We start from the raw sequence: 22,735 nt of genomic DNA on the forward strand, positions 1-22,735 counted from the left end.
GAACCTTTGCTGCCTCCAGTTGTGATGGGAAATGATAACCAGGCACTGTTCTTAAGCTCAAGAGCCTTACCTTCCCAGCAAACCCATGGCTAACAGTGAAGTCATGAGAACGGAGAGGTGGCCCAACTCCTCCCAACCATGGGGGTTACAGTAAGCCAAGAAGACCCCTGTCTGTAGGACTCGCCTCTGCCACCTTCTTTGTGTCTGGGCAGGAAGTTCAGTAGTGTCCATCTCCAGGGGGAGGTGAGGCCCTCAGAGGAGCTCAGTACAGTACCTTCTACATAGTGCTAAAAGAGTGTGAGCGTTCAATTATGGCCATAGTTCTGTTGACAAAGAATCTTCTTAAAAAGAAGAGTTTTTCCCATCTCATACCCATCAGAATGGCGAAGATCAAAAACTCAAGTGACAGCATGTGCTGGTGAGAATGTGAAGCAAGGGAGACACTCCTCTACTGCTGGTGGGAGTGCAAACTTGTACAGCCACTTTGGAAATCAATCTGGTGCTTTCTCAGAAAACTGGGAATAGCTCAACCTCAAGACCCAGCTATATCACTCCTGAGCATTACCCAAAGGATGCTCCACTATAACACAAGGATACTTGTTCAGCTATATTCATAGCAGGTTTATTAAGAGCCAGAACCTAGAAACAGCCTAGATGTCCCTCAAATGAAAAAAAAAATGGGTAAAGAAAATGTGGTACATATATGCAATTCAATATTACTCAGCTATTCAAAACAATGACATCATAAAATTTGCAGGCAAGTGGATGGAAGTAGAAAAGATCACCCTGAGTGAGGTAATGCAGATGCAGAAACACAAACAAGGCATGTGCTGGCTTAGAGTAGGTATTTGCTGTAAAGAATAACTGTGCTGCAATCCACAGACCCAAAGAAGCTAGGTAGCAGTCCCGAGGACTCAAGGGGGGTTAGGGTGAATCTCACTGGGAAGGGGAAATAGAATAGACATCGAGGGCAGATGAGGGCGGCTGATGGAGGGGGTGGGTTTAGGAACAGGAGGGATCTGGTGTGGAGAGGACAGAGAGAGGGAGAGAGTACTGGGAGAGACAACTGGAATGGGGTGGGGGGTCATCTCTGGAAATCTAGGGCAATGGAAAGTTGCTAGAATATATGAGGGTGACCCTGGCTAAGACTCCTAGTAAAGGGGCATATGGAGCCTGGATTGGCCATCTCCTGTAACCAGGCAAGAGTTCCAATGGAGGGATTGGGACACCAACCCACCCACAAAACCTTCAACCTATGATCTGTCCTGCCTACAAGATGTGCAGGGGTAAAGATGGAGCAGAATTTGAGAGAGTGGCCAATCAATGACTGGTCCAGCTTGAGAACCATGCCACGAGAGGAAGCCCACCCCTGCACTGTAAATAATATTCTGCTATGCTTGCAGACAGGAACCTAGCACAACCATCAGCAGAGAGAGGCTTCACCCAACTGATGGAAACAGATATAGAGACACACAGCCAAACATTAGGCGGACCTTGGGGAATCATGCAAAAGAGGGGAAGGAAGGATTGTGGGAACCAGAAGGGTCTAGGACAACACAAGAAAACCTATAGAATCAATTAACCTGGGCCCATAGGGGCTCACAGAGATTGAGCCACAAGCAGGGAACAGGCATGGGACTGTCCTAGGCCCTCTGTGCATATGGAACAGTTGTGTATGTACCATGGTCATCGTGTGGGACTCCTAACAATGAGAGCAGGGGCTGCCTCTGAGTCTGTTGCCTGCCTTTGGGACCCTTTTCTTTAGCTGGATCCCTGGTCTAGAGTCAACAGGAGGAAACGCAATGCTCTTAGTCTTACTGCAACTTGGTATGCAAAGGCTGCATGATATCCATGAGAGGCCTCCCCTTTTCTGAAGAGAATAGGAGGAGGAGTGGATGGGAGAGCAGGAGGTAGGGGAAGGGCTGGGAGGAGAGGGGGGCTGCAGTCGGGATGCAAAATTAATTAATTTTTTAAAGGAGAGTTTTGCAATATTACATAGTGATAGAAGGAACAAATTACTATTTTTAACCGACCTTTACTAATTTGTTGAGATTTTTACATAATTTTGATATACTTTAATCACACTCACATTCCTCTCATCCTACTCTTAGCTCCTCCTACATCCTACTCTCTTTTCCTCTAGTTATTATTGCTACTTGTATAAATAATATCAGTGTATAAATGAAACCTGCTGAGTCCATTTAGCGCTGGTTATGTGCACATGGTTTTAGCGCTGAGTACCTGCGATCGACTAACCACATAAGGGGCTCCTTTCTTGGGAAGAGCCTGATCCCCCCATCTTAGCAGCCATTACTTGCTTGTAGCCCTTCACCCAGGGGTTGGGTCCTTGTGAGCTTTTTGCCATGCACAATAGCTCTTCATCTGGTATTGTCACTGTTAAGGCCTCGTTTGGCAGCCAAATTGTTGAGATTTGATGGGCTCAGCACCACTGACCTATACAGAAGAAAAGTATCTCAGTAGACATCCGGGGCCTCTGGCTCTTATGGTGTTTCCACTCCGTTCCCACGAAGAAGAAACAAATTATCAATCCCTCAACAGCATGGACAAATTCCTAGAGCCCTGAGCTGCCTTGGCAGTCATCCTCAGGGGTTCCGTGCTGTACCATGGGAGGGGGTAGGAGAGAAGTGAATGCAGTTATGAAAAATCAATGTGCGACCCCATCCCTTCAGAATTGCTCTGGATCTTGGCGGGACTGGTGGACATGTGAACAAGATAGAACTGCACTGAGTTCTTAACTTCTTTCTCCCTTCTCCTCTCCCTTTCCCTCTTTTCTCCGTCTCCCTACCCCCATGCACAGGAGAACAATGCGGGAAAAACTGTGGATAATGGAAGCAAGCTCAGGATGTGTGGTTGCCCTGGCTGTGATGGACCGGCCTAGTTTTACAAGCTGCCTTCACTGGGGACACCGGACGAGGAGTGCTCTGACATAAAGATCTACAGCCATGCCAGAATAAAACATTAAAATGAGAAACATTGACTTTGGAGATAGAAATGTAAGCAAAATAAATCTGAGTTCCTTGGGCCTTTGCAGTGATAAATCTAGGATTTATTTTTCCCTTTGGAATTTTCTTAGGACCATTTTCTCAGCGCATGTCAAATTGACTTGAAAGATACATGCATGAGCCCACCATGCAAGTGTGTGTGTGTAAGCCTCTGTATACCAAGAACAGTATATATGTGTTCATATATATGAGCCACATATATGTGTACCAGGAAGAGTATATATGGTGTGTGTGTGTGTGTGTGTGTGTGTGTGTGTGTGTGTGTGTGTGTGTATTGGTTCTAGGAATAGGCTAGGATAATGAGCAGGCAGTCTGGAGAAGCAGCAATGGGAAAAAAAGCACAGTGAGTAGAAATGTGTCTTCCACAAGGGGGAAGCCTCTGGAGTCCCATGAAAAGGGAAGGGTAGAGGCAGTGGGCAGGAGAGGATGCTGGTGGTGGTGGTGTGTCTAGGGTGGGCGTCTTTCACCTGGGGATGTGCCCTCAGAGGCACAGTAGTAGCATTTGGGAACACTCCCTCAAGCTGCTGAATGCAGAAGGATGGGTCAGTGCTGAGCCTGAAGATTCTCAAGGCAGGGGTGTGCCTAGACCTGTTCCAGATGCAGCTGGGAGTGTGAGAGAGGTGGGGGAGGACCAAGAGAGATGGGAGCACAGCAATGTGCATGGCTGGTCCTGGCCACAGGCAGGCATGAGACCTTAACCTTTCTCCCCCAGGAGGGCTGGAAATAAACTTTGATCTGTATTTCTGTGGATTGCATTAGCACTATCCTGAAGGCCCAAGGCTGCCATCTCTGGTGGTGACAAACCCCATATTCTCCACTGATAAAGGGTCAAGGCCCTGTAACCAGAGACAGGGCCTGGCATACAGCATGCTCCCTTGGAAGCAGGCTTCAAGTGGGTATAGATGAGCTGATCCGGACCCTGCAAACCCGTTCCAAGACTGAGTATGACCATTTTACGATCCCTTCACTCAGAAGGTATCCAAGGCCCCTCTAGCCTCTGCCTGAGATAGCAGGCCAGCTCCTTGCTGTGAGCTTGGTGCTAAGGAAGGAACTTGTCCAGGATTCCATAGCCAGTGCTGCACTCACAGGAACACCCAGACCCCTTGAGCCCCAGGAACGACGCTCAGCTGTGCACTTTATTCTTCTGGCATGCTAGGCTGGGTGCTCTGTAGACAGAGCTGCTGGAGAGGGGGCACATGCTGAGACAGCATGAGTTGTCGGCACAGTTTGCTACGCTCATAGCCATCCCCCTGTGCCACCCTCCCAGGCTAGGGCTGCAAAGGATGCTGAAGAAAGGAGTGCTTTTAAGGACAGATGGCAGAGAAAGACAGAGGGTGTCTTTTCCTGTTGTCCTTTGGGAGCCCACCCAAGAATGACTTGTGAAAAGACTCAACTGTTGCCTGAAGGACTTCGCTTGATGTGAGAGCGTAATCAGGTAGGTCTTAGCTTCAAGACTGAGTGAGGGAAGGCAAGGGTGACAGCTGAAGTTCTCCAGGAACAAAGAGGCTCCTCAGGGTGGGAGGGAAGAGGGCTGCAGAGAGGCTCCATGTGCCCCAGGCCTGCTGCTGACAGCCCTGCTCACCGACAGGGAAGATGCCAAGGTTCTGGGGAGATGAAGATTAACCTGGACGCAGCCCAAGAAAGATGAGGTCGCCATGCTCGGAATTCCTCTCTGATTATTGTAAGATGTGCCCCAGCGATTACGTGCTGTTGAAAGTCAGAGGTGGCCAGCAGGGTGGGCATGGAGCCCGGGGGGAGGTGGGGCCTCCCTCTTCCCAGACTGCTCCATCCACAGCACCTCTAAACAGTGCCCCCTGCGGCTCTGAACAGTGCCCCCTACGGGGCTCCCACCTCATGAGTCTGTGTGCTGTGCTTTTAGCTTCTCCTGCCAGCAAGTTTGGAAGGCCAGAGCAGAGGACGATTTAAATATGTCAGCCAGGGAGGGGGCAGCGGCTTTCCTCTCCTCTCTCTTCTAAAGCTCTTGCATGTCTTGGCTTCCATGAAGATGGCACTTTGTCAGGCTGTCAGGATGTCTGTTGGTCCATCCACCTGAAGTAATCGGGAGCCTGTCTCAAGGCTCCCCCAGCGGTGGTAGTGGCAGGCACCCTCTGGGTGGCCAGGCTGTGTGAATGGCTAGTCTGCATGACCACGACAGGACATGTTCAGCCTCAGGGTTTGTGCCTTCACTCCCTAGGCTCACAGCTATTCCCCGTTGTCCTTGTGACAGAGAGAACAGGGAGGACGTGAGGGCTTGGAATTGAAATCATTTACAAGAGCATGGGGCTTTAGATGCCAGGCCAGCTCCTGTTTGCCTGGTGCTCAGCCCTGTGGTGGAATTTCTTCAGAATGAGTATATGGCATTGCATGAAGAGACCCGGTAGAACAATTCCGCCCTAAGGACGGGTTTAAAATAACTGCGGTGGCCACCATTTTCCTTACAGGCAAGGGATCCGAGAATATCCCTGAGTCCCATCCTTGTTCCTCTTGTCTGTGCTATCTGTCCAAGCTGGCCTCAGCTGGGCCTCCCTACCTTCTCTGGACTCTTGGAGGCAGAGTCCATCAGAGTCCTGGCTGCACGTGAGGAGGTACCCCCAGATGTGACCAGACCTCTTCAAGAACTTCCCTGATTGCTACGTAACACCCGTTCTTCTTAGAAGCCTGGGTGACCACATGTGTCCCGCCTGAGGAAGGGGTGATGTGCACCCTGCCCCCACTCCCTGCCGCCTCTGCCTGAGGACAGGAGACTACTTGCCCTCATGGTGCCCAGCGTTCCATTGTGTTGGCAATGCGACAAAGCCCAGCCGTGGCTTCTCAGCGACTGATCCCATTCAAGCTCACCTGGCCCTTGCCTTCCACAACAATCAGGTGCTGCTGCCTTCTCCGGTCTGTCCACCGTGAGAAGTGCCGGGAGCTACGTTGGCAAGGCTTCTGGGACCAGCATGGCCTGAAAAATGGTGGCCTTTGCTCTCAAGTGCCATCCAACCACCTCCCTGGGAGAGGGTGCTCCTGGATTGGGACTTCCCACCTTTAAACCCCCACCCTGAGCCAGCTAGAAAGTCAGCTCTTTCGGAGGTGGCCATCACCTTCCCATCGCCCAGCTTGACATAACAAAACGCAGCCGCCACCTCTCTGGCTGTTGTCTTTATGCATGCTGAGGGCAGACCAGACCTTTCCTGCAGTAACAGACTCAGTGTTTCAGCTCCTACATTTTAAGCCCTGCTTCGACAGCCATGTTGGAGCTTTTAATGGTAAGTTGTAGGTTTGGGGAGCAGCTTCAGGGATCCCTGGGGTATGTGGACTTTATTTCCATTCTTTCTCTCTTTCACTTAAAAACTAGCACAAACCACACAGTACCAACCCTAACAGAATGCTGCTTTAATCACCCCAAATCCCATCACTCAACCAAATCAACTGTTTTTAATCTTCCCATTCCTAAGCTTCCCGGAGCCTGCCTGAGAGCAGACGGTTCTGTAAACAGCTATAATCACAGCATGGTTTTGTGTTGTGGTTCCTTATTTCTCAGCCCTTGCCCGAGTGTACCACAGCTGTTCTTGGAGATCCTTCTTACTGGGCCACTCACACCCACTCTGGTGAGGCTCCTGCAAGCGCCTACTAGTCCCCAAATGACCATCAGCTCATCACTTGGAAGAGATTACAGTTAGCCAGGGACAGACATCCAGAGTCTAAGAACTTCTCAGTGTTGCTGGGCTCTAGGAATTATCTGGCATTAAAATATTTTTCTGGGACAGGTACATCACTGTTTCCAAGGCTGGAGCTTTTTTTTTTTTTTTAATTTTTTTTTGAGATTAGAATATAATGACATCATTTTCCCCTTCCATTTCCATTCTCCAAATTCTCTCATATACCCCTGTCCTTGCTCTCATTCAAATTCATGGCCTGCTGTTTTTTATTGTTGTTACATACATGTACGTATACACACACACATCCCAAAATATACAAATACTACACGCTCAGTCTGTATACTGTTACGAGTGTTTTCAGGGCTGACCATTCGGTATTGGCACAAATTGATGTGCTCCTCCCTGGGGAAAACTGTTTCTCCCACTCTCAGCATTCCTTAGTTGCCTGCAGCTTTTCTTGTAGGATTGATGCCCTGTGCCCTCCCCGGCCCCCTCCCTGCCTGCTTTGCCATGTCTATCACTGTTGTTCTTGTTCAGCTCATGTTTAGGTAACCATGTTGGGGAGACTTTCTGGAGGCAGCTTCTGACATTCCTAGAAGACATAGTCTCACAGCAAACTCCCTGACCCTTTGGCCCGTAAATGCTCCTTGAACCTGAGGTGAGGAGTTGTAGATGTAGCCACTGGGACTGGGATGTACAGATGCGGTTTGATTGGCTGTATCTTTTTGTAATGGTCTCTGTTGCAAAGACAAGTTTCCTTGATGAGAGGTGAGGATTAACCTTATCTGTGGGTCTAAAGACAAAAATATTTAGAATGTAGTCGGGAATTATGCTGGTGTAGTAAAGAGGTGGCTATGGTTCTCCTCCAAGATCCATGACTTCACTAACCCTGTGTAGTTGTCTAGGTTTCTAATACCAAACAAGATTAGCTCTTATTGAGTGGGTCTTAAGCCCAATTAGAGAGCTGTTGGTCACCACCATGATAGTGATGCCACTACTGCACCCTGGGTTATTTTGCATATCGGTTGCTTTTATCTACTCAACACATCCCTCATTTTCTAAGAAGTCTCACAGATTCTCCGTACTTCCATGCTGTCTTGGTATAAGGGGAGATCATTCATTTCAACGGATGTTTCATCTTTACCTTCCTCCATCCGTCACCAACGTCTCTATCATCTTCTTGGCCATATACATATCCCTGTGCTAGGCACTCACTATATTTTTTTAAATTTATTTTATGTAGATGGGTGTTTTGTTTGCATGTATGTCTATGTACTACCTTTGTGCCTGGTGCTCATAGAGGCCTGAAGAGGGTGAAGTAGCCAAGGGATAGGAGTTACAGCAGTTATGAGCTGCCAATGTGTGTGTTGGGGATTGAACCCAGGTCCTTTGGGAGAGCAGCCAGTGCTCTCAACCGCTGAGCCCTGGAACTGGTATTTTCTGTGACTGTTTCATCCCATTAGCTGTCACTGGAGTTGCCCTCAGCTTCAGAAGAAGAGGCAGACTCAGGATCCTGATGCAGCTCCCTCACAGCCGAATCTCCACGTTCGGAGCCTGCTTTGCTCCATCCCTTGAAACCCACTCAGGGATGAGTGAAACTTAGCACCAACCATGTCCTCCAGTGGAAGCTGAGCTGCGAGGATGGGGTGGTCTACAGTTTAGACCACTGCAAGGTTTCCCAAGTGGCCTTAGCACTAAGGGTTCTGTCTTTACCGGGGGAAGCAGGCTCCCCACCCATCCTGCGGGAGACCTAGACAGAGTAGAGCACGCCTGGCTGGCATGTAGACGTTAGGGGCCACAGTCAGCAGGGCCCTGGCCTCAGAGTGTGGGTGAGTCATTGGTAGGGCCAGGCTAGGATCTGAGTGCCTTGGTTGTGACCAGGCTCTGACCCTCTCTAGGAACCGGTTTATGAGACACACCTGCAATTGAAGGGGAGGCATTAGAGCTGACCAGCTGCTCTGTCTTCAGAAAAGGTGGAGAGGTTGGAGCTCAGACTGCAGCCTGACCTGGTGGATAGAAATGGGCAGAGCGGTGGCAGAGACTTGGGCACTCCGGGTATCAAGCCCAGGGTCTTACCAACCTCCAGCCTGCTGTCCCGCCCTTTCAAGCTTATTCTTTGTGATTTCCCAAGAGGGGAAGAGCTTACTTTTACCTTTAAAACCCCGGAGAGGGACCTCTTGGAGGAACTCAAAGCTCTCCTGACAGAATGAAGTCTCTAGGGTGGAGGCTGCCCTGCCCTCCTCTCAGCAGGCATTCAGTGAACCTGGCAGAAACGGAGCAAACAAGACACTCATGGATTGACAGGACGCACAAGCTCTTCCACTCTGAGGGGCTCAAAAAGCTACCCCACGAGCAGTGGGCTTCCTGGGGAAGTGCTTTGAGGAGACAGTCAGGGGGATGTGGAAGGGGACAGACAGAGATGGCCCAGAGGCCAGTTTGGAGGAAGCAGCAGGAATGAAGACCTGAACTGCAGACCTGAAGTCAGGGACAGCGTGAGCGAAAAGGCCCTGAGGTAGAACATGGTGCCATGAGTTCCAGGAAGAGACAGGAGGGCTACTGGGATGGATCCCATCGTCAGCACTGGTGCTGCTGACAGCATAAAGTGGCCCCTGGACAGCTCCTGCCAGGATTCCCAGGCTTTCTCTGAGTTCTTGCTGTGGCTCTGCCTTTGTAGCCTGCCTGCGTGTGAGATGTTTTCCAACAGCCTCACTCAGCACCTTCAGACAGTGCCCTCAGACTGATGGCTTGTTTCCATCTCTGATAGCTGTGTTCTCATTAGGAGCAGTTGACAGATCAAAACAGCATCTCTTGGACCTTACAGAGCGCTAAGTCTTGCCACGTTTACCTCTGGCTACTAGGACAACGATGGCTGAGATTTGCACAAAAGCTACCTGTGGTTATTTAATTGGAAAGAGCTGTTCTCGTTAAGGACTCTTAAGCTGAGCAAAGCGAGACCCTGGAGGGGAAGAGCAAGAGCTTTAATTACAGCCGCCTGCTCATTTGCTGCTTGCTGATGGATGTCAACTGACTGCGAGACCTCACTTGTGTGGGACAGCGTTGCTTCCTGCCTCCCAGAGCTGCTGTGAGTGTGCACTGGTCCTGACACCAATGCTGGAACCTGGTTGTGCTGGCCAGCAGTACTTCAGTTTAGAGCCCAGCAGCTCTAAACTGACGGAGGCGGGACCCCGCCCTCCCCACCCTCCTCTGCCATCCCTGTCACCAGCAGGCCAGGGAAGGCGTATCCATCCTCAGGACTCAGAGGGCACTGAAGTGCCATTTAGGTGCTGCATTGCTTTATTCCAAGGCTTACGGTCCCGGTGCCTCCAGGAATGCCCAGTACACTTAACACTTCCTGTGTGACCACCCCATCAGTGGACCAGCAAACACGAGGCTCACGGCACAGCCCCAGGAGACAGCCTACACTTCCCAGGCCAGTCTCACGCTCTGTCCTTTTAAACTAAACTTTGAATCTTGAGATCAGAACAGACTCACGCATGGTCTTAAGAAATAGTGAAAGCTGGGCTCCATTGGCAGGCTGTTTGCCTAGCATGTATGAAGCCCTGGGTTCAGCCTAAAACCAGGCAAGGTGATACATCCTGTAAAGCCAGGACTTGGGAGGCAGAGGATCAAAAGTTGAAGGTCATTCTCAGCTACAGTGTGACTTCAAGGTCAGCCTAGAAGTCAGAAAGCAACTTAGGAGTTATTTCTCTAGAGTTCTAGGAATGAACTCAAATCATCAGGCTGGGCAACAAGCAACTTTATCCTCCCAGCCACCTTGTCAGCCCAGTAATCATATACTGACTTTGATGCACTCAGTAGGGATGTTTCTGTTGACATCGCTATAAGGAAACATTGTTTCAGCCATGTTGTCTTCCTACAGTTGTAGCCACCTCCCTTCTATCTGGACTACCCATCGGTTTACAAGTTTAGGAGCTGAACCGTTTTCCTTTTCTCAAGTTCTGAATTTCCAGTGTTGTCAAAATGGAATCACAAAGTGACATTTTGAATCACCTTGTTTTCCTCAGCATAATTTCTGACTACCCACTGAGGATGTGCGTTTGTAAATAAGTCATATCTTTTTATGGCTGAGTACTCTATGGCTAGTTTAGGGTTGCTGTGAGTGGATAAATCTGACATAATCATTTATATAGATTTGGGTGTGAATATTTTAATTCCTCAAGGAGATTATATATATATATATATATATATATATATATATATATATATATATATATATATATATATGGTTTCTGTGGAAGTTACGTATTTCATTAAAGAGCCTCCATCCTAGACTGGCTATCCTATTTTGTATTCTCATCAACATGGTCAGAGTGATCCCATTCCATAGTTCTCTCTAGAATTAGCTATTGTCATTTTTTTAAATAGCCGTTTTGATGCAGTTTGTGTGTGGTGTCTCATTGTGGTTTTAATTTGCATTTTCCCAAAGGCTGGTTATGCCGAATGCTTTCTCGGGTGCTACTGTAGGTCATTCTGAGTAGGTGACTCTTCTGGTCATTTCTCACTCTCTGATGGAGCCATGGAGTGCTTTGCTGTTGTTCTATAGTCCTATGGGAACTTTTGTCACATATGTGCTCCAGGAGGTTTCTGGGTCTTTTTCTTTCTTTCTTTCTTTCTTTCTTTCTTTCTTTCTTTCTTTCTTTCTTTCTCTCTCTCTCTCTCTCTTTTCTTTCTTTCTTTCTATCTTTCTCTCTCTTTCTGTTCTCTCACTTTTTTTGTGTTGTTCTTAATACTTTTAGCAGGATTTTTTTTTTTCAGAGTGCAAGTTTTACTTTGATGGGGTTCAGCTTGCCAGCTCCTCCCTTCTATGGATCACGCTTTGATGCCTTCAGACTCCTACCTTGCTCTACTTACGAATGATTTTTTTTCCTGAATCTTCTTTTTCCCTCTTAAAATTTCTTACATTTACTTTCATATTGACTTTCACACACACCCAAAGTTCTGCAGTCCTTTGTTGACAGACTGACTCCCAGCCCAGTAGACCTTCACACTCCTGTCAAAACCTAGTTATGGCCATCTGTGTAACTCCATTTCCAGTTCTGTTTCACTGACCTGTGTCTGTCTCTGTCCACATGTGGTCCTGATCACTGTGGATGCACTGAATCTCAAGTCCAAAGTGACTCATTTTAACTCGTAGCCCAGAATTGCTCTCTAGTTCCTTTGCCTTCCGTGAGAATATTAGAGAGCCTCCTTGGCCAGCTTTCCCTTAGTAAACCGGACATTGTGGTGTTTTCCATGACAGTAAACACAGCTCTGTGTTGTCATTTTTCTGTTTTGTAACATGTGAATGCAGCTTCATTTATCCAACCCATCTTCCACTGTTGGAGACTTAGGGATTTGTAATTTTTATTTACTTTGTTTTTCCTGTTATTGACAGGAGTGTCATCAATACCTGAAAGCCACGTCTCTGGTCTCTGAAATCATTCAACCATTCCCTAAGGAGTGACACCGTTGATGAAGATGTGGCTCCGTGGATGGAGCTGTTGAGTCCAGAGCCACAGCTGTTCCCCCTGAGAGTGTGGTCTGTGTGAGCATGGTCTCCACACTGTCCTTCAGCTCACAGCTCCTGCCCTCGCTTGAACCCTTGATGCAGAGCAGATGGGAAATGGATCCAGTATCTCCTCTTTCTGGAAGGTTCCTCACCCCTCCATTGGCCTACCTGCTCTCTGGGAACCGCTTTTCCTTTCTGGGCCAGAAAGAAAAGGCCTGTGTGGCTCCCACCTCCATTCTCAGTGCAAAGGCCTCTCCCAGCCCGGAGGGGGCTGCGACTGCTTTAAGAAAATCCTTCCAGGGCTTCAAAGAGTAATAGGATCGCTTTCTGGAATGCTTGTTAAAATTCTTGAATATGTTTAAGGGATTTACATGTTCAAAGAGAGAATGATTTCTGTTTGATGTTCACAAAAGATGGTTTTCCTTGTTTCCTGTGAATTTAAATAATTTGCCTGATTTCGGGTAGAAGACCCCAAGACTCTCCTCTTGTGGTCTAGATGTGGTATTTGTTAGAAGCAACACCCCCTCACGCCCCCTTCCCCCCAACTCTCCACCCCCGTGACTAACTGCAGGGGAGGATGTGTGTGTAAATGTTTCGGAAATATGTTTTCAAACAAGCGGCCATCTGAAAGTTGTCAAGATGGGAGAAAGATGGCGCCAGCCTTGCATAAGGAAATTTGATTTTTTTTTTTTAAACAATCATGCACAAGGAAATAGAACTATCATTTTAAGTAATCATTAATGATGACCGATGGGGACCTTCCAGAATAAATGGAAATCAGCCCCACCCCTTGTGGACACAGTGGAAAACACCGAGTTTTGTCACTAAACACAGTTCTGAGGAAACTCTGGTGTGTGTACTCAGAACTCACACATCTGGCTGATTCTGATGTCCTTAAGCTACAGGGTCCCTGGCACAGGGCTCTGAAATGGTTAAGAACTTGGGAATACTACTAAAGCTTCTTCCAGAACAAGAAAATCTTGCTGGGGACATGCCAGAAACATGGAGAGAGGGGAAGGTTCCACTCCAGATGGACCTTGGTGGTCCTTGCTTCTGTCCATGTGGGTTCTGCCTGGCCCCCTGAGCTGCTTCTGGGCAAACACGACTGGCACCCAGACCAGCAAATGAAGAAAAATGCAAAGCATTTGGGAGATAGTTTTCTCCCAGCATGGAAGCAGGCTGCAGTTGACTTCACTCTAAGAGGTCCATGGCTGTACATGCAATGCCGCACAGTGCTTGTGCCTTTGTCCCTCAGAGATGCTCTGTGACTGAGGTCAGCCTTGCTGCCCACCAGCCCTGCTGCCTCCTGCAGACCCAGCCTGCACAAGTCTGTCTTCTCCCACCAGCCTGCACCCAGCAGCAACATAGGACTACGAGCTCCAGGAGACCAGGAGTTTCACCCAGCTGCCTTTGCTGTGCTTGGCACAGAGCCAGTGTCCCTCCCACTCAGTCTCTCTGGGGCAGAGAACAGGGTTCGTGACAAACAGAAGCTGGGGGATCCAGGCACTGAGGTCATGGGGCCTGGCACAGGCTGACTGACATGGAGTGCTGCTTCTCCAGGTCCAATTCTCTGGACCCAGGATTCCCGGTGTTCATATGAATACATTTTACGTGACTCCTTGGCGTGGGCCCTGGAACCAACATTCTGCAAAGCTGCATAAGCCTTTTTCTATCCCTTGGGTTCTTCACAGGGATAAACTGTCACAATTTAAGGAAAATGATAAACTGAATTTCATAAGTAAACTTTTGTTTCCCAGAAAAATTCCAATAATAACATAAAAAATACATAGCTAAAAATATTCACAATGCAAATTTCTGACAAAGGACTTGTATCCAGCATATATAAGGAGTGTTTATAATGCAACAACAAGAACAAATGGACAAAATGATGCTAAGATAATAGCATAAGCTCATTACAGCCCATTCTTACTGTGACTAGAAATTCTAAATAGAACATACAAGCTGCTATGTGAGAACTCTAAAAGGTGAGTGAATGCAGATTGGAAAAAAAAAGAATAACTGTGAAGAGACATGTGCTGGGCAGAGTTCCTCCCTCCTTCCTTCTCTCTTTTCTTCTCTTCCTCTCCTTCACACCTCCTCCCTCTTCTTCTCTTGTTTTTCTTCCTTCCCCACTTTTCATAGAAGTAGCAGAGGCAAAAGGGTACCGCACGAGAAAGCCATCTTTCTAGTCAAAGGAATCTGATGAGGGGTCCCTTTGGAAAGAGGACATGAGGAATAGCCAGGAATACAGATAGCCAAAAAGTGGCCCCTAATCTGAGCCATGCACAAATCACACATCCAAACTGGCAGGGCGAAACCTTGAGAGCCAAACTGAAGTGTAAACCATGTGCACATCTTTCTAACATACGTGCTGAATAGTGCATGCTTGGGACAGCCCCAAATCAGGACAGCAATTGGGACTGGAACCGTCATCCACACAAGGCAAAGCTGAACCTGAGCTTGAACCTAAGCAAAAGTGAAGACCTGCTAGAATGAAAACACCAGTGTTCCTCAGACAGAGGATTATGAATAGAACCCAAAGTTTACACACAGTGACATTCCCATCTCTAGGATAATCCAAATCTACCCAGTATGCAAAAGAGCCAGGAAAGCGAGGCCAGTTCTCAAGGGAAAAGAGTACATCCAGATCCCAAGGTGAGTCATGCTGCTGGATTACCAGACAAAGACTTCAAAGAGGCTGTGGTGAGGCCATGCTTCATGAGATCCAGAGAAACACATAAGAGGAATAAGAAGGCATATGTCCACACCTTAGAAACACATTTAAAAAGAGCAGATGGAAGGGGTAGGATTGAAAAATATAAAGCCTGAACTTAAAATCTCCCAGTGGGAGAATCAACAGCTAGAGAAAAGGGTGCAGATAGAGTGGACCAGCAGAAATCATGCAGTCTGAGGAACAGGGAGAACGAGGCTGTTAACAATGAGCCTTGGGGACAAATGAGAAAGAATTTTTAGGATTTAATGATATGTTTGTTGTTCGATTTCTGGAAGAAGAGGAGAAACAGAGTGGGAAAAATGGTTGAAGAAATAAAGGCCCAGAGTTGGTAAAAGATAGAAGCTGGCATACTCAGGAAGCTCTGTGTACCCCAAGAAGGATGTGCTCTGTGAAGACCACGTCTGGGCACAGCATGAACTACTGAAAGATAAGAAAACAGTTCACGGTGGGCAGTGATGTGTCCAATGCAGGGGCAGTGACCTTAGTGACCTTGGGCCTGGTGGCTTACACAGCAACAGGGCCACAGTCAGCAGTGTGTGAGGAATGGAAGCCAATAAAATAATTTTTTTTTTTTTACAATTATGCAATGTTCTAGGAGGTATAAAGCCATGTACAGTGATGGTAGGTGTCAGGGTTCCTGGGGAAGGTGAGGGACGAAGGAAGGAGGGAGCGAGGTGTCCTGTGACATTCCTACGGAAACATGAGCAAATATCTACTCAGCCCAGGTAGGAAACCAGCAAAGTATGGATACCGACCACCAAATTACGGTTTTGTGAACCGATGTGTTTTTCTGAGTTGCTGACAGGAGTGTAGGTGAAGGGTTGGTTACTCACAGGAGCAGAAATGACTCAAAAATAGCTGTGTCGCCAAAGTCCACCCCAGCATGCGTGATAGCTTACGGAAGCTGGGGACCTGGAGCTCACTGCATAGCCTGCCGGAAGGTTGGCAGGTTGGAAAGTGTCTTTCCAAGGTGGCTTATTTGGGTGGAGCCTCTTCAGGTGGCTTAGCTTGTCTCTGCTTCTTCCAGGCAGCTCAGGTTGCCTAACAGTGTCTCAACAGTCCCACTGTTTATATAACCTTGGAGAGGGTGGAGCCTAGTGAATCTTCTCAGTTTTAGGGCTTTTTGGGGCTAATGAGTTGTTTAGTTCTGAGTTTAATGAGCTTCTCTGCAGGATGGAATGTTCCCCCCTCCCCACTGAATACCCTGTTACTTCATTTTCCTTTCGTAAGTCATAACAACTTCATTCAAAGATGGAAGGTTTTAACCTTAGAGGAAACCACCACACAACAGAAGGAAAGGAGGGGAGAGCATGGGATGAAGCTGGGTGGATTTAAAAGTATATGACAAAGTGTTGAGGGTTATAAAAATGTACCTTGACTGTGAGAGTAGCCTATTAGGTTTAGATCTATATAAGAACTGATCCCATTTACGCTTTGAACAAACCCAACTTAATGCACTTTAGTTACAGCCAGTTATTGGGATGAGCAAATGGCATGAAGAAGACTCAAGACATGGAAACATGCAGGTCGGCATCATGCACATGAAAAGCCTCCCAACGTCTCCGGTCATCGCCACGTCAGCTACTTCTCTGCTACAGGGCTGAGACACTGTGGCCAGAGGCAGCTGTCAGAAGGGAGAGTTTATTAGGGGTCTAGAAGGGTCGGAGCCCATCATGGCAGGGAGGCCCAGCAGCCGGTGGTAGGCTTGGCAGCGGGAATGGAGAGGGAACTGGGAACAGGAGGATTTTAATCTCGAAGTCTGCCCCACTTCCTCCCCTAAAACTCCTCAAACAGCACCACCAACTGGGGACCAGGTGTTTAAATGCCAGGGACTATGGGAGGAGAGAGGGAATATTTCTCATTCAAATAACCACAACTGAAGACAGAACTAACCCTGAAATGAGAGAGCGTTACAAGCCCACAAGGATGGCCATGATTTTAAAGTGCCAGTAGGAATGTGATGAAAACAATCTTCATAGGCCTCTGAGGGGAACAGAAAGATTACAAAGTGTACACGCTTTGAAAACAATTAAGCCAAGCCTTATTTAAGCATACATTTGCTGTGTGATCTACTTATACAGATCCTAGCTAGAAAAATAGAAAGCATGCCGACATGATATTTTGTATACAGCTCTTCATCGCAGTAGGATTTGTGTTGGAAATTGAAGTGTCCATGCTGTGCTCGGGTGTGTGTGCAGACTGCTGTAGCTCAGGGAGATGTGATGCCCATCAGCAAAGAGGATCAAAGAACAGACGGCCAGGAAGATGAGTCTACCCTGTGCCAACGAAAGACAGCTGTGCACCCCGAGTTCCTACTGTGTGATTCCACCTCTTCTAGAACAAGAAGTAGCATTAGGAAGCAGATCTGGGTGTGGCGAAGCCCATCTTTCATGCCAGCTGTGAGAGGCGGAGGCAGGAGGATCAGAAGTTCAAGTCATCCTTCACTACATAGCAGATTTGAGGCCAGCCTGATCGACAGGAGGCCCCGTTTTAAAAGGGGTGCCTGTGGTGGATGGAGAAGTGTTTATAACTGTAACTTCAGTTCCAGGGTATCAAATACCCTCCCTGGCCTCCCAGGGGACAGCATGCACATGGTACACCCATTCATAAAGCATGCATAAATATACATAAAATAAATGTAATAGTTTTCCAATAAAAAAGCAAACTCAGTAGTGTCTTGGGTCCGGGGGCACTGGAGCTATTTCTTAGGGGCTCCACTGGATGTACTAATTTGTCAATGATATTAGCCTTACGTTGACTCTATAACACGAACTAAAGGTAAATAAGGCTGAAAGAATACAAACTATACATTTGTACCAAGAGAGTCAAAGAGATGAATATAAAAATAAATTTAGAAACCGGTTTGAGCTTTAAAAGTTAATCATTTGAGTTACTGTGGTATTTCAAACCAATTTGGGGCAGAAATATTTACAAATGATGGTTGGCCATCCCAGTTGTAAAATTAAGATCTATATCCCATTTATTAAAAGCAATAAATTCCACCTAGATTAAAGAGTCAAGCCGTTCTTTTAAAATAAAGTCACCCTAAGTGAGTAGGCAGTAGAGGCCTCCGAGTGAGCAGCTGCAGTGGAGGAGAGCCATGCCTGTGCCCTTCTGACTCCAAGGCTGGCAGAGAGGACCATGGCGCACTGTTAGAGTGGCCCAGTGTGGCTGCAGACTCCTAGGAAGGAGTCAGCAGTGCCGGATCCATCCCCGTTAGCAGGAACACCGAGTGTGTTACAGGACCCAGAATGGTGGCTCTGAGACAGGAAACGGACACTGTATAGTGTTTAGTCCTGGGACCTGCTCCCTTGGCAGGTGATTTGGGAAGAGCCATGGTGGGGTGCCTCAGTCATGGCCCAAGTGGAGTAAGAGGTCAGGGCATCAGGTGAGTTAAGATGCACGCAGCACTGGCCAGCTCACTGGGTGCCCTGCGGTCAGTGGGCAGGACTGTGGAGGCCTTTGTCTTCTTCTGCCCCAGGGAGGGTCACTCTGTGGTCTCTGGGCACAGGCCTCTGGTGAGTCCCTGGCCCCAGAGGAAAGAGCTGATCTGACTGCAGATGTTTCCATTCTTTGTTCCCCTTGTCTCTGGGGAGCATCTGGATTAAGCTGAATTAAAAGGCAGGTGAGGAGCACAGGTGCTGGGTGGAGGGAAGACGTCTCCATGGCAACGGAGCCATCTGGCTCTCTTGCCTGGCATCGGGCCTTGTGACTTCATGGTGGAATCTTCTCTCAATGGACAGGAGGGGTTGCCAGGTAAAGAGGAGGTTCACAGGGAAGGCTTTGACCACCCTCCCCCCCCCCGCTCTAGTCTGAGGATTAAGCTTCTTAGTGTCAGCACTTGGGGCTACTGCCAGCTCCAGCCAGGACAGTGGCAAGTGATGGTGAGTGTGAGCAGCCTAGCACATGGCACATTCAATGCTGAAGCCCTCTGGAAGTTGATACGGTCATACATAGTCTCTTTCACCCAAGCCTAGCAGGGGAAGAGGAGCCAGGGCCCCAGGAAGAAAGAAAAAAAAAAGCATGGGTCTCTTCCCATCCCCAGGACAGTCTGTCCTGGTTGACACCTCCTCCATAGCAGGAAGGATAAGCCATAGTGGGAGTTGCTATAGGGGCTTCCATAGAAAGTGCCAGTAGGGCCCTCCAACCCAACAAGGAGCCATCCAGCCCGCTGACACATTAGGCTCCTAAGGCTGCTTTAACTGCTGCAATCCTGGTGGCTTCAAATGATGGCAGTTCATTCTCATGCCTTGTTGGGGGCCTGAAGCCTGAGGTCAAGCGTCAATAGAGTTAGTTCCCTCTTGGGGCTCCAAGGGAGAAAGAAGCTGTTCTCTGCCCTTCTTCTGGCTTCTGGTGATGGAATGGTGATCTGGCATTCCTTGGCCATGGCATTGCCACTCTGGTCTCTGCCATGTGAGATCATCCCATGGCGTGCTCCCTGAACGTCTGTGTCCGAGTTTCCCACTTATGGATTTAGGGTGTGCTGTAACCCAGTAGGAATCATCCTGACTCAATTGCATCTGCTAAGGTCATACAAATCAGGAGGGGTGTAGTCACTGTGTCAGGGCTTAGGGCTAAGATGTACGGTACAGGGAACATGTATTACACACATGTACAGTGAGGAGCATTGGCTTCATGGGGGCAGATTGTGCTCAACCTGTTTTCCCAGCACAGTGCAGTGGAAGAGGCAAGGCCATCCCCTTAGACCTTCTGAGGATTAAGAGTAAGTAGAGGCATTCTTCAGAGTGCCAGATGTGTGCTCTGGTCCCTTATCTCCGTGGCCACCATCTCCCCAGGAGTTACATGACATTTGGGCTGTTAGGGTCCAGCACTGATTGTATGTGTGACAAAGAAGGTGATTCGAGAGGAGTCAGGAAAGCCAGCGGCCAGACCATAATAGACTTTCCTGTGAAACCCAGAGTCTATACGTTGGAGCAGCTTGAGGCCTCTGGAAATGGTCCAAATGGGCAATGATGGAAATGGGAGACCCCAGGCCTCTCTCTCCCCCAGCCAAGAAGGAACCCCCCATTTCCTTCTCTGCCTCTTCATAAGACATGGCTTCTCTCCTCATCAACCCTGAGGCAGCAGGAACTTAGATGCTAGCCAAGCCCTGGTGGACGTTCTCATTCTCTCTCGTTCTCCCCCCTCCCCTTCTCCTTCCTCTCTCCCCCTCCAGTGTATGGGTGTTTTGTCTACACGTGTGTCTCTGAGTGCCTGCCTGATGCTTGTGAAGTCCAGCAGGGGGCATTGGATCTTCCCAGAAATGGAGTTATAAATGGCTGTTAGCTACCACGAAGGGACTTGAATCTGGGTCCTCTGGAAGAGCACCCAGTGTTCTTAACCTGCCTCACCTTTGTCTCCTTATCTTCTTCCTTCCATACTTTCAACCCTCCTTCCTTCCATTCTCTTTTGTCCACTGTGCACCAGTAGAGACAGAAGCCATTTAGATAGACTGGCCTTGCCTTGATGAAGCTTATAATTAATGGGATGCAAGATAACAACACCCCAAAACAATTCAGGAAAGTGCTGCCTGGCAGAGGGGCTGCATCAAAGAACAAGTGTCCTGGCTTTGAAGGATGTCAGTCAATAAGGTGATGTGACTAAGCCAGAGAGGTGAAGGAAGCGAAGCTGACCGGGAGCCATATGCAGTCATCACCCAGGAAAAGCTAAGCACACTAGTATGTTTTCAGGAAAGGCCAAGTGAAAGCCTGTGTGGACCTGACAACTAAGGGAGTCTGAGATCAGGAGGTTAGAATAAGGAACTATTTCTTGTTTTTTTCATGGAAAGGTATCAGGGGCACAACCACCTTAGGTGCAGAATAGGCAGGAAAAGCAGGCAGATCAGTGAAGGTGTTTCTGTGACAGAGAAGTTAGCAGTCACAGATGGGCAGGCTGGGAGGACTCCTCTGAGGCCAGAGGGCCCCTGATGCTCCAGCAGGGTCAAGTGTGGTCTCACTGAGGGGTTTGGAGGGTCTGGGGCAGGACATGCTGAGCCCAGCCAGCAGGGGGTGAAGTGAAATGAGGTTAGAGGGCTCAGGGTTTTCTGAGGACATGGTTTAGAGTGCTGCTGGACTTCCTTCAGAGGGGAACCCTGATCCTGTATGGACCCTATGAGCCCCCACAAATATTGGCAGGACTTCGGGGTGAGGAATGAGCAGGCAGCACCGGCCAATAGGTACCCTCTCTTCTCAGACAATGCAGAAGGCTGAGTCCAGTGCCTTGAGCTCTCTGAGGCCCCTGTTGGAGGACGACTCAGGACGCTTGTCCCAGCAACTGCAGGCCACCAGTCCACAGGACCAGGAGCTACTTGGCTCTCCCAGGCTCTCCGAAGTGGGCTCGCAGTACCTGCCTTTCTTCTGCATATACGAGCAGCCCGTGGCTGTGGAGGAGCTGACCCAGCCCGCTGAAGTCTGCCCAGGCCACGAAGCTGCCTGCAGCTGCAGAGAGGATGTGTTCCCCGAGGACTCGGCGCCACCTGATGGCTTCTTTCCGTACTACCGCTCCCAGGAAGAATGTCTTCCCAGTGCCACCCCTCCAGGCTGCTGGCATCTGGGCTCCAGAGAGCCTCTTCCAGGAAGCCGAGAACAGGATGGCTGCTGCAAAGTGACAGCCAGGGATGGATGCCCTGTGAGTTTGAAGAGGCCACAGGAGGGCAGGCAGCACCAAGTCTAGACACCTACTCCTGGCCCATACCCTAGCAAGGCCTTGGCCAGTTCCCTGATAGCACAGTAGCTATGGGCACAGCTGTACCTCAGTTCCCCCATCTCAGGAAAGTGGATACAGAATTACAGTCCTTCAAGAAAAAGGCCTGAAACCAGAGCTGGGCCCACAGAAACATCTGGTGATTTTTGAAATTTGTTAGACACCCAGATATTGGATGTGTGCCATCTCATGTAATCCTAATGACCCCGTGAGACAGGGCTAATGGCTATTTATGAGGAAGACATCATTTAGAGAATCAAAGGGACACGGCCCAGGTCACCCAGCTGGCAAGTGCCAAGCCTGGGTTTTGATCCAGACCTTCTACTCTAATGAGCAAACCCTCCCCACAACCACATGGCTGGGCGCGGGATCTAGAAACTGCAGAAGCGGGCTAGGTGGTGAGGTGAAAGGCCAGAACTTCCCGTAGGAGCCCCTGGATGTGTAAGCAACATTACCAACTGCTGCCCCCCGCCCATACTCCACAGGCCTGGGTCCTGCCTCCCTCCCTGATTGCCCTTATAGAGCTATAGGCCAGGGTCCATCTTGGCATCTGGGCCTGAACCTGGCTTCCGTCTCTTTTTTTCCTCACCCAGTCTTCCTTGGCAGGGCCAGACCTCAACTCTGGGCTTTCACCCTCTCCGGCCTGCTGTTCCTTCTTGGGAGGGTTCATGTGTGAAGGCAACCAGGATGCCCCTCTCCCCAGGGACCATGTTCTTGGCGCCTCAGGATTTGTACCCTATTACAGAAGCCCTGAAGAGAGGCTGCACATCAGCCCCACGCTTCCCTGCTCTGGGCTGGGGAGCTCACAGGAGTGACTCCAACCTGGTGCTGAGAAGGCCTGAGAAGGCACAGGAGTGAAAGCAGCGGGGACTTCTGGGGAACGATATTCCAGCACCTTCTGGTCAGTGAGGGACAAAGGCAATCGGAAATGAGGCCCCCACAGCTCGGGCCATTTGCCCTGGTGCCGGAGCTGGCCTGGTGCCCAGGCCTCAGACCTTCAGTATTCCTCCGCTCTGGGGTGGAAAGAGGTCTTCTATAAGACCACCAATAAGGAGGGAATCCTCTTTTCCCCTCAGAGGCCCCACAGAAAGAACCTTCCCCCACCTCCACATCTCTATCAGAGCCT

At 48.9% G+C, this 22,735-nt stretch overlaps 1 protein-coding gene across 1 annotated transcript; it reads left to right on the forward strand.

The window, feature by feature from the left end:
• The first annotated feature begins 21,102 nt into the window (after window positions 1-21,102).
• Window positions 21,103-22,424, forward strand: LOC129692732 (uncharacterized). The gene is made up of 2 exons (XM_055629186.1): window positions 21,103-21,534; window positions 22,203-22,424. Exons 1-2 carry the CDS (start codon window positions 21,103-21,105, stop codon window positions 22,422-22,424), a joined length of 654 nt encoding a protein of 217 aa, XP_055485161.1.
• Window positions 22,425-22,735: the final 311 nt, after the last annotated feature.

Source organism: Psammomys obesus, unplaced genomic scaffold, assembly GCF_907164565.1.
Source record: "Psammomys obesus unplaced genomic scaffold, mPsaObe1.curated_primary_1811, whole genome shotgun sequence".
Lineage (NCBI taxonomy): Eukaryota > Metazoa > Chordata > Mammalia > Rodentia > Muridae > Psammomys > Psammomys obesus.

Excerpts from the sequence above, each read along its gene's own strand:
- LOC129692732 (XM_055629186.1), top strand. The coding sequence starts at position 21,103 with ATGCAGAAGGCTGAGTCCAGTGCCTTGAGCTCTCTGAGGCCCCTGTTG. Across the intron at positions 21,535-22,202 it reads CAGCCAGGGATGGATGCCCT|TCTTCCTTGGCAGGGCCAGA; the intron begins GTGAGTTTGAAG and ends TTCCTCACCCAG.